Consider the following 15,589-nt stretch of genomic DNA (forward strand, 5'->3'; position numbering starts at 1 on the left):
GACCCGTACAAAAAGGAGGCGGAAAAGTTTATAAAATTAAGATTTCTTGACTTCGAAAAATGAATACCAACATCTGGTCATACTGCCAAAACGTCTAAAAAATTGGTAATGTTCGTAAGCATACTATAGGGGTTTCTAATATACTGAGCCCAGATTGAATTTTAAGTGTATGTAGAATACGATTAATTAGAACTACTGAATTAACCCGGTTTTTGGCTATTTAGCCCACTGAATAAGTCGTAATATTTAAAAAGAATTACAAATTTTCAATCACTATCTGTAAGCAATAGGTATATTTTGGACAACGATCTTCGCGATACATTACCGTTTGGTAAACGCAGTGACACTACACGTATTACATGATCTCTTCCTATATGATGTTCAAGACATCGCGCTAGAATGCAACGTAGCCAGGAAGTGTTGTGTTCTACCAGTAAAACCAAAGCTCCAACCTCTATGGTTTTATCTATAGGTTTTTTCCATTTACTACGAGGTTGTAAATTAGTTAAATAATCTCTAGACCTACTATTTCAAAAATGCTGTTGAAACTGTTGTATTCGTTCGTAACGAGATAAACGGAACATAACAATGTTATGGAGGTTGTGTTGCGCTAAACATCCTAAAGAGTCACCAATATGGAAGTGCGTTGGGGTTAAGGATAAGTTATGTGTCCTTATTGTGAATTTATATTTTTAAAAAACTTTATTTAAAGAAAGGAAAATGAGATGAAAAAACTTGAAATATCCGTTTATTATATCTACTGCGAGAATCACACTAACTTTATAGAACCAAAGAGTGACTATCCAATATACAGGAATCCTAATTATATGAAAAAAGTCTTGCGTCAGCTTTCCCTCCCTTTGTTGTATAGTTCGGGATCATAGCTAACTGATACATATTGTTTATGTTGTAGGATATTGGAATTAGTGGGCATTCATTAAGACAAGCTTCGATTTTTACTAATAAAGTATACATCTCTTCATACATGAAATACGATTCATCTAGGACGTGGCGAAGATGAAACTTCCTGATTTTACCGTAGGATCTCACAATGCTACCATGTGGGCGCTATGCTCGGGTATAAAATTCCACTTTTCCACGCTATCAGATGATTAGCTACAAATGTAGTTGTTGCGTTACTGTATGATTTATATACAGGGTGGGGCACCAAGAGCGCCTCGGGGTATTACGTCCTTATTAATAATTTGAGCGAAAATTGTTTTTAGAGGTGTATGTAGGACCTTACAAGGTACATTTTAAAAATATTTTAATTTATACAGGGTGTATATAAAAAAAGATGCATCTCAAACAATGTTTTTTTTTAATGGAACACCCTATATTTCATTACATATTTGGAATTATAAGAAGAAAATAGTACAAGTTTCTATAACACACATTGGGTCTAAAACAATTGCTTCTCGAGAAATTTTAGAAAATATAAAAATGCAAGAGTTAAGAAAAATTGTTTTTGTTAGGTGAAATGAGTTACTTGACTATTATTTTTTTACTATTATTTCTTAAGTACAAACTAATCTTCACACTAGAATGAATTATTTACTAAACTGATATACAGGGTAAGCAAAAAGATTGGTCAAATTTTACTCCCTTATAATTTAGCATAACTTTTTTATTTCAAATGGAATATATACATTTTTATGTATTACTTAGAATTACTAATTAATTACCTTTCAATTAATACTATAGTGTTCTATACCTATCTTTTACCGTTTTCCCATAATATGAAATTTTATTTAATTTTCAATAATAACATTAAATATATTTATATATTATATGTATTTCTTCCAATAATTCTACAAATCTATTTTCAATAAAGTCTTTGAACACTTGTCCAGTTAAGTTGTCTTCAAAAAAGTAAGGTCCTATAACGGAAGTATTTAAAATTCCACCCCACACATTAAGGGACCATCTATGCTGTCGATCGACTGTGCGAAAAACTATTGGCTTTTCGTCAGCATAATAATGGAAATTATGCCTATTTACTAAGTCATTGTTATGAAAAGTCGACTCATCCGAAAATAGAAGGCAATCCAAAAAACTGTCATTTTGTGCACACTTTTCCAAAACAAAATGAAAAAAGTCAATTCGTGCTTAATAATCATTTTCATATAATAATTGATGTAACTGTATATGATAAGGATGAAATTTGAAACTTTTTGCAATCCTTCCGTCTGTTCTTCTACTTAAACCCAGCTGTATTATTTAATGTTATTATTGAAAATTAAATAAATTTTCATATTATGGGAAAACGGTAAAAGATAGGTATAGAACACTATAATATCAATTGAAAGGAAATTAATTAGTGATTCTAAGTAATACATAAAAATGTACATGTCAGAAAAGGAGAAGCAGAATTGCTTCCAGAAGCCACGAGTCTCAAGTTAAACACTAGGAATAGTCACTCAATACCGCCAATTTATTAATAACAAATGTCAATGAGATTACACTAATTTATATGTAAACGAATAATTATCGGCTACCCTATATTCTGATAAATGTCTTATGGTAATAATCTCTTTCACAAAAGGTAAACCGTATGATAATCGAATCGAAGGATGAGAGACATGACAATCCGGGACCAGACCTCTCCAACCCAACTCTCGATAATTACTACCCTACCTCACCCAATATTCATTTTGTCCCCTGGGCCCGTTTTGCCCCCCTTGCGTGTTAAAAACAAGTGTGTCCCTTATTCGTGGGGTTCCTGGAAGTCATATCATAAAGAAAATGAATGCTTTAGTTTCGACAGAATAGCGAGAAAAACCAGAACCCCGATCGATTACATAGAGTCGTACCACCAATACATAGAGTCTGTCTACTTATGGGTATTCGCTAAGTTTATGGTGGCGCCGACATATACAGGGTGTCCCACAAGTGTTTCATTATACTTCAGTGGGTAATAGTACATTGGAAAATAATATGACTCCCTATATAAACCATATTCCAATAATGCTTCATTAACAAGATACAGGGTGTTAAACTTAAAACACACCTGGAATATTTCAACGTATCAGAGTATAAATGAACAGGCGAGCTCAATTATGTATTGAACAAAATGGCCACCAATTTGAACAATTTCTATAATGTTATAGTAAATAAATAATATTTAAAACAAACTTAATATTATTAAAACCATTTAGAGAATATCGTGAATATAGACGGTATTCAATTTTTTACTAGCAAACGATGCGTCGAACGAAAAAGAGTCAAGTGAGCATTTTTCTTCTAAATGAAATTAAACTTCTAAAAATAATTTTTATTTTGATAAAAAGCAGTGGCGCACCATGTTTTTCTTTAAAAATGTGCTGAGAGGTGTCCGTACGCACGTCACTGGTGAAACGAAAAATGGCCCTTTTGCATAAATAAATGCGTCTACATTAACTCTAAAAACATGCCAAATTTCACTTACATATCTCAAACGGTTTTGAATATATCAATAAAAGTTAGATTTTTTAAGTAAAGTTTAACACCCTGTATCTTCTTAATGAAGCATTATTGGAATATGGTTTATATAGGGAGTCATATTATTTTTCAATGTACTATTACCCACTGAAATATAATGAAACACTTGTGGGACACCCCGTATATTCCATTTGAAATAAGAAAGTTATACTAAATTATAAGAGAGTAAAATTTGACCAACCTTTTTGCTTACCCTATATATCAGTTTAGTAAATAATTCATTCTACTTTGAAGATTAGTTTGTACTTAAGAAATAATAGTAAAAAAATAATAGCCAAGTAACTCATTTCACCTAGCAAAAACAATTTTTCTTATCTCTTGCATTTTTATATTTTCTAAAATTTCTCGAGAAGCGATTGTTTTAGACCCAATATGTGTTATACAAACTTGTACTATTTTCTTCTTATAATTCCAAATATGTAATAAAATATAAGGTGTCCCAATAAAAAAAAACATGTTTGAGATACATCTTTTTTTATATACACCCTGTATAAATTAAAATATTTTTAAAATGTACCTTGTAAGGTCCTACATACACCTCTAAAAACAATTTTCGCTCAAATTATTAATAAGGACGTAATTCCCTGAGGTGCTCTTGGTGCCCCACCCTGTATATATATATATATATGTCGGAGCATCAACAGGAAGGTTTTCCATGATGATGCAATATAGTTAGTTTTATTTCAATAGCAAGAATAGAAAAGGGGCACAGCCAACGAATTCGCTACCACACAAGTGCTTCTCGTTACTTGCCAATCTAATCTGCCTGTCCCTTTCGGTTTCTGGTTTTCCAGATCTCGCGAGTCCTTCAAATTCGAGGGATAAAGTACCTGCTAGTCCCTGTTTCCCACGAAGGCTCGCACACATGGCCCCACGATTTCGCCCTTGGTGGTAGCGACCTCGTTCGACAGTACTTTATCTCCGCGATAAACCTGTCAGCCTGCTCTTCAACCTTATTGCTAACTAGAATTTTACATTTCTAAACTTAAGGACTAATAAATCTCCGACACGGCCAACCTGACAAATCACACGTCCTCGGGTGTGTCTGTAACAACAAAAAAACTGTTATATTTCTGCTAACCGAAAAAGGTACCCACAGTAAACCACAAAGGTTTCCATCCTTAATCACCACAGTATTATCTCAAGGTGTTAAATCGAATTTATTTACTATTATGACTGTCATTATTTAAATATATCATCATCAGCCTTAAATCACCTTCAAACAACCCTTCCTTCGTCAGGACAACTAGGATCCCTCTACTCATCAGCCACGCTGATCTTATCGTGCCAAACCAATTTTGACAGATTCTCAACGGTACCTAACCGTACCGACCATGTACCATAGTCCTACCAAGCATATGTAGCAGCAGTGCTCCACAGCACTCTCTACCATACCCCATTCAACTATGTACTTTACGGTCTCCAAGACCTCACACACTGCGGCTCTCGCCATTATATCCAACAGTACTCCACAGTACTCTACACCATAGCTCACACAGCTAGGTACATTCTGGTCACCATGACCTTCTGGACTAATATCACATTAGCACAACTTCGCCGCGCCATGATCAAACTACATATGTTTGCACTTGCGACTATTGCGATACATGTGATAATTATCCTCAAGAAAACTGATCCGTAGCGTCTGATTCAACATTACCATCATCACTAAGAAGGTTGTTCTCCGGTAACTTTCTCAGACTTTCATGGGAATATTTATAAGTTCTATTATTAGACAAAGACTTTAAATTATATCTGTCACCTTCAAGAACATCTGTGATAACGAATGGACCTTTGTACTTAGGGTCTAATTTAGTTTGATGCCGTTCTTCGTTTCGAAGAAGAACGTGATCACCAACTTTAAATTTAACGACCTCAGATTTATTACTATCAAACCTTTCCTTATCATATAGTGCATTTTGTTGCATAAAACTGGTAGCCCTAGATCGAAGTTCGGTTACATCCACAATGGTTTCATTGTCTTCATAAGGGACTAGACCTATCGGTCTTGCTGTCTTACCGATTAACAATTCCAAAGGACTAGCCTTAGTTATACGGTTGGTAGTACAATTTAAGGTTAATTGAACCTCGTCTAGTGCATCTTGCCAAGATCGATTTGAGGTTTCTACTGCTGTAAACATATTTTTGAGTGTACCCATCACTCTCTCAACTTGCCCGTTCGCACGGCTAGATCCGGTTGCTACTAGATGTAGGTTTATTTTCTTTGAAGTACAGAAATTTCGGAACTCTTTACTCGCAAAGCACCTACCCTGGTCAGCTATAACACGAGTAGGGACACCAAACAAGGATATCAAACGTCTTAAAGGTTCGATACAGCTACCCGTAACGATATTAAGGGTATGGTGTTGTAAAACATATTTGGTAAAGCCGTCGATCAAAACAATTACATATTCCTTTAAATCGCTTTTCCCACTTAATTTGCCAGTTATATCAACATGTACCGTGTGCCACGGTATGGCCACTTTGGGGATAGGGTGTAACTCAGCTTGGATCTTACCAGACGACGGTTTTGATTCTTTACAGGTTATACAATTTTCAACAAATTTCCTAACGTATTTTGACATGTTTTCGGACCAATAATGTTCGTATACTTTGTCAAGAGTTTTCTCCCACCCCAAATGCATTACCGACTCATGAATGTGATTAATTACTGACCACCTGAAAGCTCGGGGGACTATAGGTAGGCAACGCGATTTTGCGTTCCGTTGAACTTTCCGATAAAGAATGCCACGCCTTAGTACATATGTTTTACTTATTTGATCAGGTATGTCATCATTATGTAATCTCGAAATAATCGATTTTACTTCATCGTCTCTTTGCTGTTCTGAAAGAAGCCAATTTTCGGAAATTTCTGCAATATTTACGCGCTTTTCTTGGATTCTTTTTAAAATTGACAAAGGTTGAGTAGGATGGTTTCGAGAAAAAAAATCTACATGAGCCATACGTTTCCCTTCTCTATACTCTATGTCAAAATCAAAGGACTGTAGATAGGCCCACCAGCGGTGTACCCTTGGTGTTAAATCAATCTTTGTCCGAGATGCTTTTAGGGAGTTGCAGTCGGTATATACTACAAATTTATTGTTGAATAAATAATGGCGAAAATGTTTTATGGAGTTGAAGACGGCTAGAGTCTCTAGTTCATATGAATGATATCTTGACTCGCATGGGGAAGTTCTCTTACTATAATACTCGACTACTCTCCTTTTATTGTCAATTTTCTGCAATAGAATGGCACCATATCCGTCAGAACTAGCATCCGTGTGCAATTCTATGGGGTAGTCCGGGCAAAAAATTGTCAGGACAGGTTTATTCGTTAGAATTGAGACAATCTTCTGCCGTAGTTCTTCGTGTCTCGGTTCCCATTTAAAACTATTGTTTTTGCAAGTTAAAGAATATAGCGGTTTCATAATTAATGAGAACTTAGCGATGAACTGTCTGAAGTAAGATGCAAGCCCAATAAATTGTCTCACCTGAGTCACCATACGGGGAGGGGGTAAATTAACTAACGCCCGGACTTTACGACGATTAGGACTAATTTTACCTCCCTCAACTTCATATCCAAGATATTCAATTTTGGCCTTGAGGAAAGAACATTTGTCTACGTTAAATGAAAATCCCGCCTTCGTAAGGGTTTCAAGTACCGTTCGCAATCTCTCAATTGATTCGCTAATAGTAGGGGCGACAATCAGTATATCGTCCATATAAACGATAACGTACGAGTATGCAAGATCACCTAATGCTTTCATAACTGCCCGTTGAAACACTGAGGGGGCATTTTTTAACCCAAACGGCATGACTAAGAACTCGTATTGACCATCGGGTGTTACAAATGCCGTACGTTCTATCGAATCGGGATGGATGGGTATTTGTTGAAAACCACTCGCCATATCTAAACAAGTAAAATATTTTGCACCTTGAAGTCGAGCAATTTGGTCTGAAATCAAAGGTAAGGGATATTTATCAGCTACCGTGTTAGCATTGAGTTCACGATAGTCCACAGAAAGATGATCAGAACCGTTTCTCTTTTTAACAAGTAACATAGGACTAGCAAAAGGTGACGAACTAGGACGGACAATGCCACATTTTTGTAGTTCTTTAATTTTGATTCTCACAATTTCTCATTCGTCAGCACTAAGTCGATAAGGACGTCTTTTTACGTACAGTTTTGTTAGGGTCATTGAGACGTATTTCAAGCCAACCAGTAGTAACGTGCGTACGCGGAAACCCATTTATAAAATATTCGGAAAATTTAGCCAGGACACCCAATAATTGATACTTTTCTTCGCCAATCAGTTCGGTATCAACATTACTGATATTTAATTCTTTAACTTCCAAAATGTTTGTGACTTTACTTCTAGAGATAATTAAACTGTCCTGTGTAATGCTAATGTTAAAGCCTTGAACAATAAGATCCCGACCTATCAGTACATCATGTTTTAAACAATCATCAGGAATGACATGGAACAATATTTCCAAAAAGAAATCGTCTATTTGTACCCAACTTAGTATCTGTAAGGTACTATTAACGTTAGCGTTACCTATACCCTTTAGGACTACTAAGTTATTATATCTCTTGCCTGAAAATTTTCGTGCTACAATCTCTTTTATCAGAGAACATTCAGCGCCTGAATCGAAACAAAATGGATACGACTCACCAGATTGCACGAGCTTGCCAATGGGTTCCATCACACTACACACATTAACTCGCTTTTCACTAGTGTTTTTGGGACACACTGTAGAAATATGGCCTACTTCCCCGCACTTAAAACAAGTCGTTTTTCCCCTTGTGGTCGACATACTATCAGTCGTTCCCTTGCTGTTTGAAGATAATTTTAATCTGTCTTTCTTCACCCTACACTCTGCAATTTTATGCCCAAGTTTACCGCAAGAATGGCATTTTATACCAGGATATTTTGTTCTTTTGTTTTCGAACTTGGATGGTTCGGAGAGATTCTTCCGTTTAAAAGAGCATGCTTTCAGCTCTTGGTGTAGCTCTTGCCTGGTTGTTACTTTTGTGGTGAAAGACATGCGTTGTAACCGACTGTCAAACTGTGCCACATGAGCCAGGACCAATGATACAGCGATTTCTTCTGTATCCATTGTTTTCCATCTTGACATCAATGATGTGATCAGCCGGCTGGTGTAAACCGAGAGACATTCATTATCCCTTGGGCGACTGTTGAGTAGATTGATAAGGGTGGCAGCAGGGGTTTCAGAACCTCGAAACCGTTCTATGAATAATTCTTTAAATTGAGCCCACGTAATATCGGGAAAACATATTTGCGACAACCACTGGGAAGCATTTCCTTCCAAAGCGCTACTTAGTGCCAAAACTAGTTCACCTCCCTTCAATGGGTTTCCCGAAAAGCACATTTCTACGGTGGTAGACCAAGTATCGGCGTCCGAGTCGGGATTGTCTGGGTTGAACTTCGGTAACGACACAATTGGCGCGTTGGAGACACTAGCCTGAGGAAATCGCACTGCCTTTATCAACTCTAACATGTTTTTGTTTTGGGCTTCGAACAAAGCACGCCACTGAGCACTATCACCTTGTTCGCGGTTGAATCCCACTTCTGATGTCGGAGCATCAACAGGAAGGTTTTCCATGATGATGCAATATAGTTAGTTTTATTTCAATAGCAAGAATAGAAAAGGGGCACAGCCAACGAATTCGCTACCACACAAGTGCTTCTCGTCACTTGCCAATCTAATCTGTCTGTCCCTTTCGGTTTCTGGTTTTCCAGATCTCGCGAGTCCTTCAAATTCGAGGGATAAAGTACCTGCTAATCCCTGTTTCCCACGAAGGCTCGCACACATGGCCCCACGATTTCGCCCTTGGTGGTAGCGACCTCGTTCGACAGTACTTTATCTCCACGATAAACCTGTCAGCCTGCTCTTCAACCTTATTGCTAACTAGAATTTTACATTTCTAAACTTAAGGACTAATAAATCTCCGACATATATATATATATATATATATATATATACAGGGTGTTTGGTTCACCGATACATATCCGAAAGGGGGTGGTAGGTGCGATGATTTGGAATGTATTGAACCATATATACTATTATACAAAGTGTTACGCATTTCGAGATATCGTCATTTTTCCAAATTTTACCATTTTCGCTGTTTACTTCCATATAAGTTAAAATAAAAATTTAGCTGAATGTTCGATCTGGCTCTACCTTTTTTCACATAAACTTGAATATGTATTTTATTGATATCAAACATCTAATGAAGTCTACATATTAAAAAAAAAATAATGTAGCCTTTTAAAGTTCGAAAAAGAAATTTCTTAAATATCAAACCTTGACTTTGTAAGCGAATACAAGAAAAGGTGCAAATGAAAGAGACGTTCAAATATCTCTAAAAACTTATTGAACTAATGCTCTTTCGAATGATATATTGAAAGACTCAGATTTAATGTCGCATAAGATATTTAATTAAAAAAAAATTAAAAATGCGGATATGGCGATTTAACAATATGAATAAAAATTAATTAGTAATTATTATTTATACATTAATTATACTATTTATTTAAGATTAATTATTATGCTCGAAATGAGATCCACCATTTCTGATACAACATCGGCATCTTCGTCGCATCTCTGTGGTGGTTACTCCTAGCTTCATTTCAACCTTCATGACTTTTGCTGCCCTATTAATTTTTTGAATGAGATGGTCTCGATCGTGAATTTCTTCATTGTATACCAGTTCCTTCATTCTTCCCCAGATATGATAATCTACTGGGGTCAGATCCGGAGATCTAGCCGCTCAGCGTTTATATCGTGAAAGATTTCCTCAAAGAAGAGTACCTAACGTAAAAGTATTCGCTAATACATATCGTAGAATGAGTGAAACTGGGAATTTATATCATCAAGATCCTAGACCGAATAACCAAAAATATCACGCTGAGGTGGACGTACAAATTTTTAATACGTTTGAAGCAGAGCCCACTACAAGCGTTAGGAAAGTAGCTGAACAACTCAACGTATCTACGTGGAAGGTGTGGTCAGTTCTACACTCTGAGAAATTGCACCCTTTTCATTACACACCCGTGCAAGGACTTGAGGAGGGAGATCCAATCCGAAGAACACATTTTTGTCGATTTATCTTACATGCGGATATTGAAGATGGAAGATTTCTTCGCAGGATTTTATGGACGGATGAATCTAAATTTTCCCGTGAAGGAGTTACCAACTTTCATAATTTGCATTATTGGGCTGAAGAAAATCCGCATATGAAAAAAGAAACTTCGTTTCAACATAAATTTAGTGTGAACGTATGGGCTGGTATAATAGGCAGGCTTTTGATTGGCCCATATTTTTTGCCAGACAATTTAAATGGCGAAAATTACCTAGAATTTTTAAGAAATCATTTACCAGATATTTTGGACGATATACCTTTAGATGTAAGAACGGAAATCATATTTCAAAACGATGGATGTCCTGCCCATTATCGGAAAACAATAAGGGAGTTTTTAAATAATCAGTTTCCCGAAAGATGGATAGGGCGAAACGGACCAATATTATGGCCTGCTAGATCTCCGGATCTGACCCCAGTAGATTATCATATCTGGGGAAGAATGAAGGAACTGGTATACAATGAAGAAATTCACGATCGAGACCATCTCATTCAAAAAATTAATAGGGCAGCAAAAGTCATGAAGGTTTATTACAAACAATTTTCAATATATCCTCCATTCTGATCAATGCAAGCTTGAAGTCGAGTAACATTTCCACGACAAACATTTTCCAGAATATCTCTATTTGCTCTAATAGAGTCAAAAACATAGCGGATTCTGATTTTCATATTGTCTCTTGTTGTTGGAGTTGTACTATAAACAATATTTTTGACATAACCCCACAAAAAAAAATCTAGTGGGGTAAGATCGGGCGACCTGGGGGGCCAAGATACAGCTCCTCCTCGACCAATCCATTTATTTGGATACTGTTGATTTAGGAAAGTCCTCACAATACCACTATAATGAGAAGGAGCTCCATCATGTTGGAACCATATGGAACGAAAAACGTTTAAAGGTATGGTTTCCAACAAATCTGGCATTTCATGTTCTAAAAAATGTCTATACACCATTCCCGTCAGATTTTCATTGAAAAAATGTGGTCCAATTAAATGTGTTCCAAGTATTCCCGCCCATACATTGAGGGACCAACGATGCTGATTGTCTAATGATCTTATTAGATGAGGATTTACATTATCATAGTAATGAAAATTGTGACGATTGATAATACCATTTTTGTGAAATGTAGCCTCATCGGTGAACAAAACCGTTTTGAAAAAATTGTTATTTTCATTGTATTTGTTTACACCCCATTCAGCAAATTCTCTGCGTTTTGCAAAATCTCTTGCATCGAGTTCTTGATGCAATTGGTAGTGATAAGGATGAAATTGATTTTTTTTCAAAATATTGTGAACTGATGTTTTGGATATTCCAAATTTCTTGCTAATTTTTCTTTGGCTGGCGTTGGGGTCTTCAATCACATGTGCGAGAACTTGAAAGTTATTTTCTTCATTATTTACGGTTTTGTTTCGTTCATTTCTTTTATAGGCGAGAGAGCCAGTTTCATTGAATCTTTGATATAATTTCAAAAATGATTTTTGAGTTGGGTGTCGTCGATCAGGAAATCGTTCAGCATAGAGCCTTGAGGCAAGCAAAGGATTTTCCTCTGCTCTACCCAAAGTATAAATCATATCTACCATTTCGCTCATAGGAAAATTCATTTTAATGTTATACTAAAATTTGAAAAAAATGTAGCAAAGCTATAATTAAAGTTAAAATGCATACCTGTAAATAAAAATAATCATTAATCAAGTTTTGACATCGATTTAGATAAAGGAAATTGTAAATATGTTGCCATTTTGGAGGTAACCATAGCAACTGATATAAAAAGTAATAAAATTTGCTACCTTTTCTTAAATCTTATTTTTCGAAGAAAACCTGTACATTTAGGTATAGGAAAGTGTAACAATTTTTGATTAGTCATATGTTTATCTCTTATTTCGAGTAATAAAATATGGGGTGTTCTATTTAAATTAAGCAAGTTATTTCCTTTCAAAAAGAATGCAATTTTTATGTTATTTTTTGGACGCACTGTATGAGATATTTCAATTTTAATAATTCTGGCATAAAATACGTCTCATATCTAAGGTTTGGTATGAATTTCGATTTACTCCAGTTTAAACTTCCTTCAAAACAAAGTTTTTAAAATTGCATGATTTTTTTAAAAAAACTTAATTATTTCGAAATCCTTAAGATTTAGGACAAGTAAACCTTAATGAAACTTACATTTATTTTTCTCAAGAAATCTAAAACGATATTAATATATGGGGCGTCCTATTTAAAAAAACATAACTTTGATATTTTTCACTTATTTAGAACACCCTGTATAAAACGAAAACAATTTTAGAATGTACCCATAATCGAGTTCTATATAACGCAAAAAAAAGAAATTCAAAATATTAAATTGTTTAGCCGTAATTTTCCGAGACCGCACTAAATGACCACCCTGTATATATATATATATATAACACATCTTTATTTTCCAAGAAAAAGGCTAGCGACCACTGGGTCTTTCTGCACGTGATTTTATAAATTCATTCTAGGTATATACAGTAACTTCAACAACAGTAGAAAGACAAAAAAAAAACCTATATTCTATAGTGCTTTTGCAGGGAATTGGCAGGGAAGAATAATTGGGATTGTCTGGTTCGTCTCGTCAAGCAGAGTGGGTTTAACCCTCCGGCGGGCGCGCCCGCGGCAATGTGCCGCAAATCGATATGCGAAACTTATTACATCATTAATATTGTCGGTAGATCCCCGAGCGTCCAGGTATTCCACCGGCATGCATTTTAGCAACTAATTTCGTTCTGCACGTTTTTTGGGATGTCCCGTATTAGAAGTTAGAAAGCATTAAGTATACGTGTATCAAGTTGCTGTGCAAATACCGCACTGCGCCCGATAATGTAAGTTTTAATTTCTTATAATCGGAATTTAATTTTATAGTACAGATTTTTATTAATTTATTTGATAAATACATATGTTGAGTTCCACCTGTTTTGCCATGATATATTTATAATATTTATATAAAATATGGGATTTAGGAGTCACAAAGCTTTGTCACCTGAAGAGCTAGAAATTGCCATGCAAGAAGTTGTAGAAGAGTTACCAGATGAATCAGTAACTGAACACAGTGAATCTGAAACAGAGGACGAAATTATTTCAGAGGATATTCATGATAGCAATTCCGAGCAGTCTCTTGTCGATATAACTGGGGTTCCTTCATTTCACAAAAATGTTCCAAGTAGCGAAGAATATCACTTTTATATAGGGAAAGATGAAGAGACATTGTGGATGAATCAGCCATTGTCAACTGGTAAAGTAAGTGCCAAAAACATTATTAGAACAGCTCCGGGCCCAAAACGCTTTATCGGTCACATCAAACGGGAAATTGATGCATTCAACTTGTTTTTCACCGATGAGATGATAGATGAATTAGTAGTAAATACAAACATATATATTCAGAAAAAGAGAAATGACGTTCGTTATAGCAGGGACAGAGATTGCAGAGATATTAGTAAAACAGAATTAAGAGCGCTGTTAGGTGCATTATTTCTAATAGGAATCAAAAAAGGACACCATACAAATTGCTGTGAACTATGGAACACTGATGGTGTCGTGACGCGTCGACCAATGTTCTGTAGTGACGTAACCACTCGCTTAAACAGATTCGCTAGGTGTCTTGGCACCAAGTTATATAAAGAAAAAGAATGAATTGCTTATCCAACATTTATTAATGATATATGAAAAAATAATTTTTTTTGACATTGACACACACACACCATGCCCTTCTTTTTTAAATGAACAGCCTCCCCACCAATCAACTTGCTGGTATCACCAACAGTGCAACCACCGCTTAAGGTGACAGAGAACATAAAAACAATAATACCAAATGTACGATAGATAGTCCTGAACAGATGGGACAGGGATAATTCTTTTACGTGCCTTGTTTAGCTACAAGCGGTTTCTCTTTTTGCTTCGTGCTCTCCGAATGGACAACATTTTGACTCGTGACGAGCGAAAAAAAAAATGATAAACTTGCGCCAATACGCAACTTTCATGAAAAGTTTGTCAAGAATTGCATTGCTAATTTCAATGTCAGTGAGTTTGTTACAATTGACGAGATGCTGCACCCATTTAGAGGCAGATGCGGTTTCGTTCAATATATCCCGAACAAACCAGCAAAGTATGGATTCAAAATTTACGCTTTACGTGACGCAAAAACATTTTATACTTATAATTTTAAAATTTACTGCGGAAAACAACATCCAGGACCACATATTAAATCCAACAAACCTGATGATATAGTCAAACGATTAGTAGTTCCAATTGAAAATTCCTGTAGAAACATCACTACTGACAACTATTACACGAGTTATCTGCTAGCGGAATATCTTTTGAAGAAAAATCTCACCTTACTTGGGACAATGAAAAAGAACAAGAAAGAAATCCCTCCCGAGTTTCTATTTGGCAAACATCGTGAGGTGAGATCCACAATATTTGGATTGCAATATGACTATATGTTGGCCTCAACAATTCGGAAAAGAAACAAAGCAGTAATATTTCTGTCTACAATGCACCATACCATGGAATTAATCGGAGAAAAGTCGTTGGTAAATTTAGATTATAATGCAACAAAAGGAGGCGTTGACACGGTGGATCAAATGTGTTCAGCTTATACTACATCTAGAATCACCAGAAGATGGCCTCTTGCCTTATTTTACAGACATCTCGATATAGCTGGAATTAATTCGATGATTGTTTTTAAATTTTGTAATAAAAAGAATCGAGACCGAAGACGAACATTTTTAAAAAATTTGGCATTCAATCTCATGGAGGATTTTCTAAAGGAAAGAGCCATGATTCCAAGCCTACCGAAAGACATACAGTACTTTTTAGAAAAATACAAAACTGTTTTACCGACTGAAGTTGTACGCTCTGGTATTTGCTACATGTGTGGAAAGCATAAAAATATTCGTACAAAGTCGCTTTGCCAAAAATGTGGAAAA

General features: G+C 35.7%; 1 protein-coding gene and 1 pseudogene across 1 annotated transcript; both read left to right on the forward strand.

Annotated features, from left to right (window-relative positions):
* The first annotated feature begins 10,175 nt into the window (after positions 1 to 10,175).
* Positions 10,176 to 13,027, forward strand: LOC136339640 (uncharacterized). The gene is made up of 2 exons (XM_066283053.1): positions 10,176 to 10,192; positions 10,259 to 13,027. Exons 1-2 carry the CDS (start codon positions 10,176 to 10,178, stop codon positions 11,208 to 11,210), a joined length of 969 nt encoding a protein of 322 aa, XP_066139150.1. The 3' UTR covers positions 11,211 to 13,027.
* A 310-nt stretch (positions 13,028 to 13,337) lies between these two features.
* LOC136339667 (piggyBac transposable element-derived protein 4-like) lies at positions 13,338 to 15,332 on the forward strand (annotated as a pseudogene).
* Positions 15,333 to 15,589: the final 257 nt, after the last annotated feature.

This window comes from Euwallacea fornicatus, chromosome 6 (assembly GCF_040115645.1).
Source record: "Euwallacea fornicatus isolate EFF26 chromosome 6, ASM4011564v1, whole genome shotgun sequence".
Classification (NCBI taxonomy): Eukaryota; Metazoa; Arthropoda; class Insecta; order Coleoptera; family Curculionidae; genus Euwallacea; species Euwallacea fornicatus.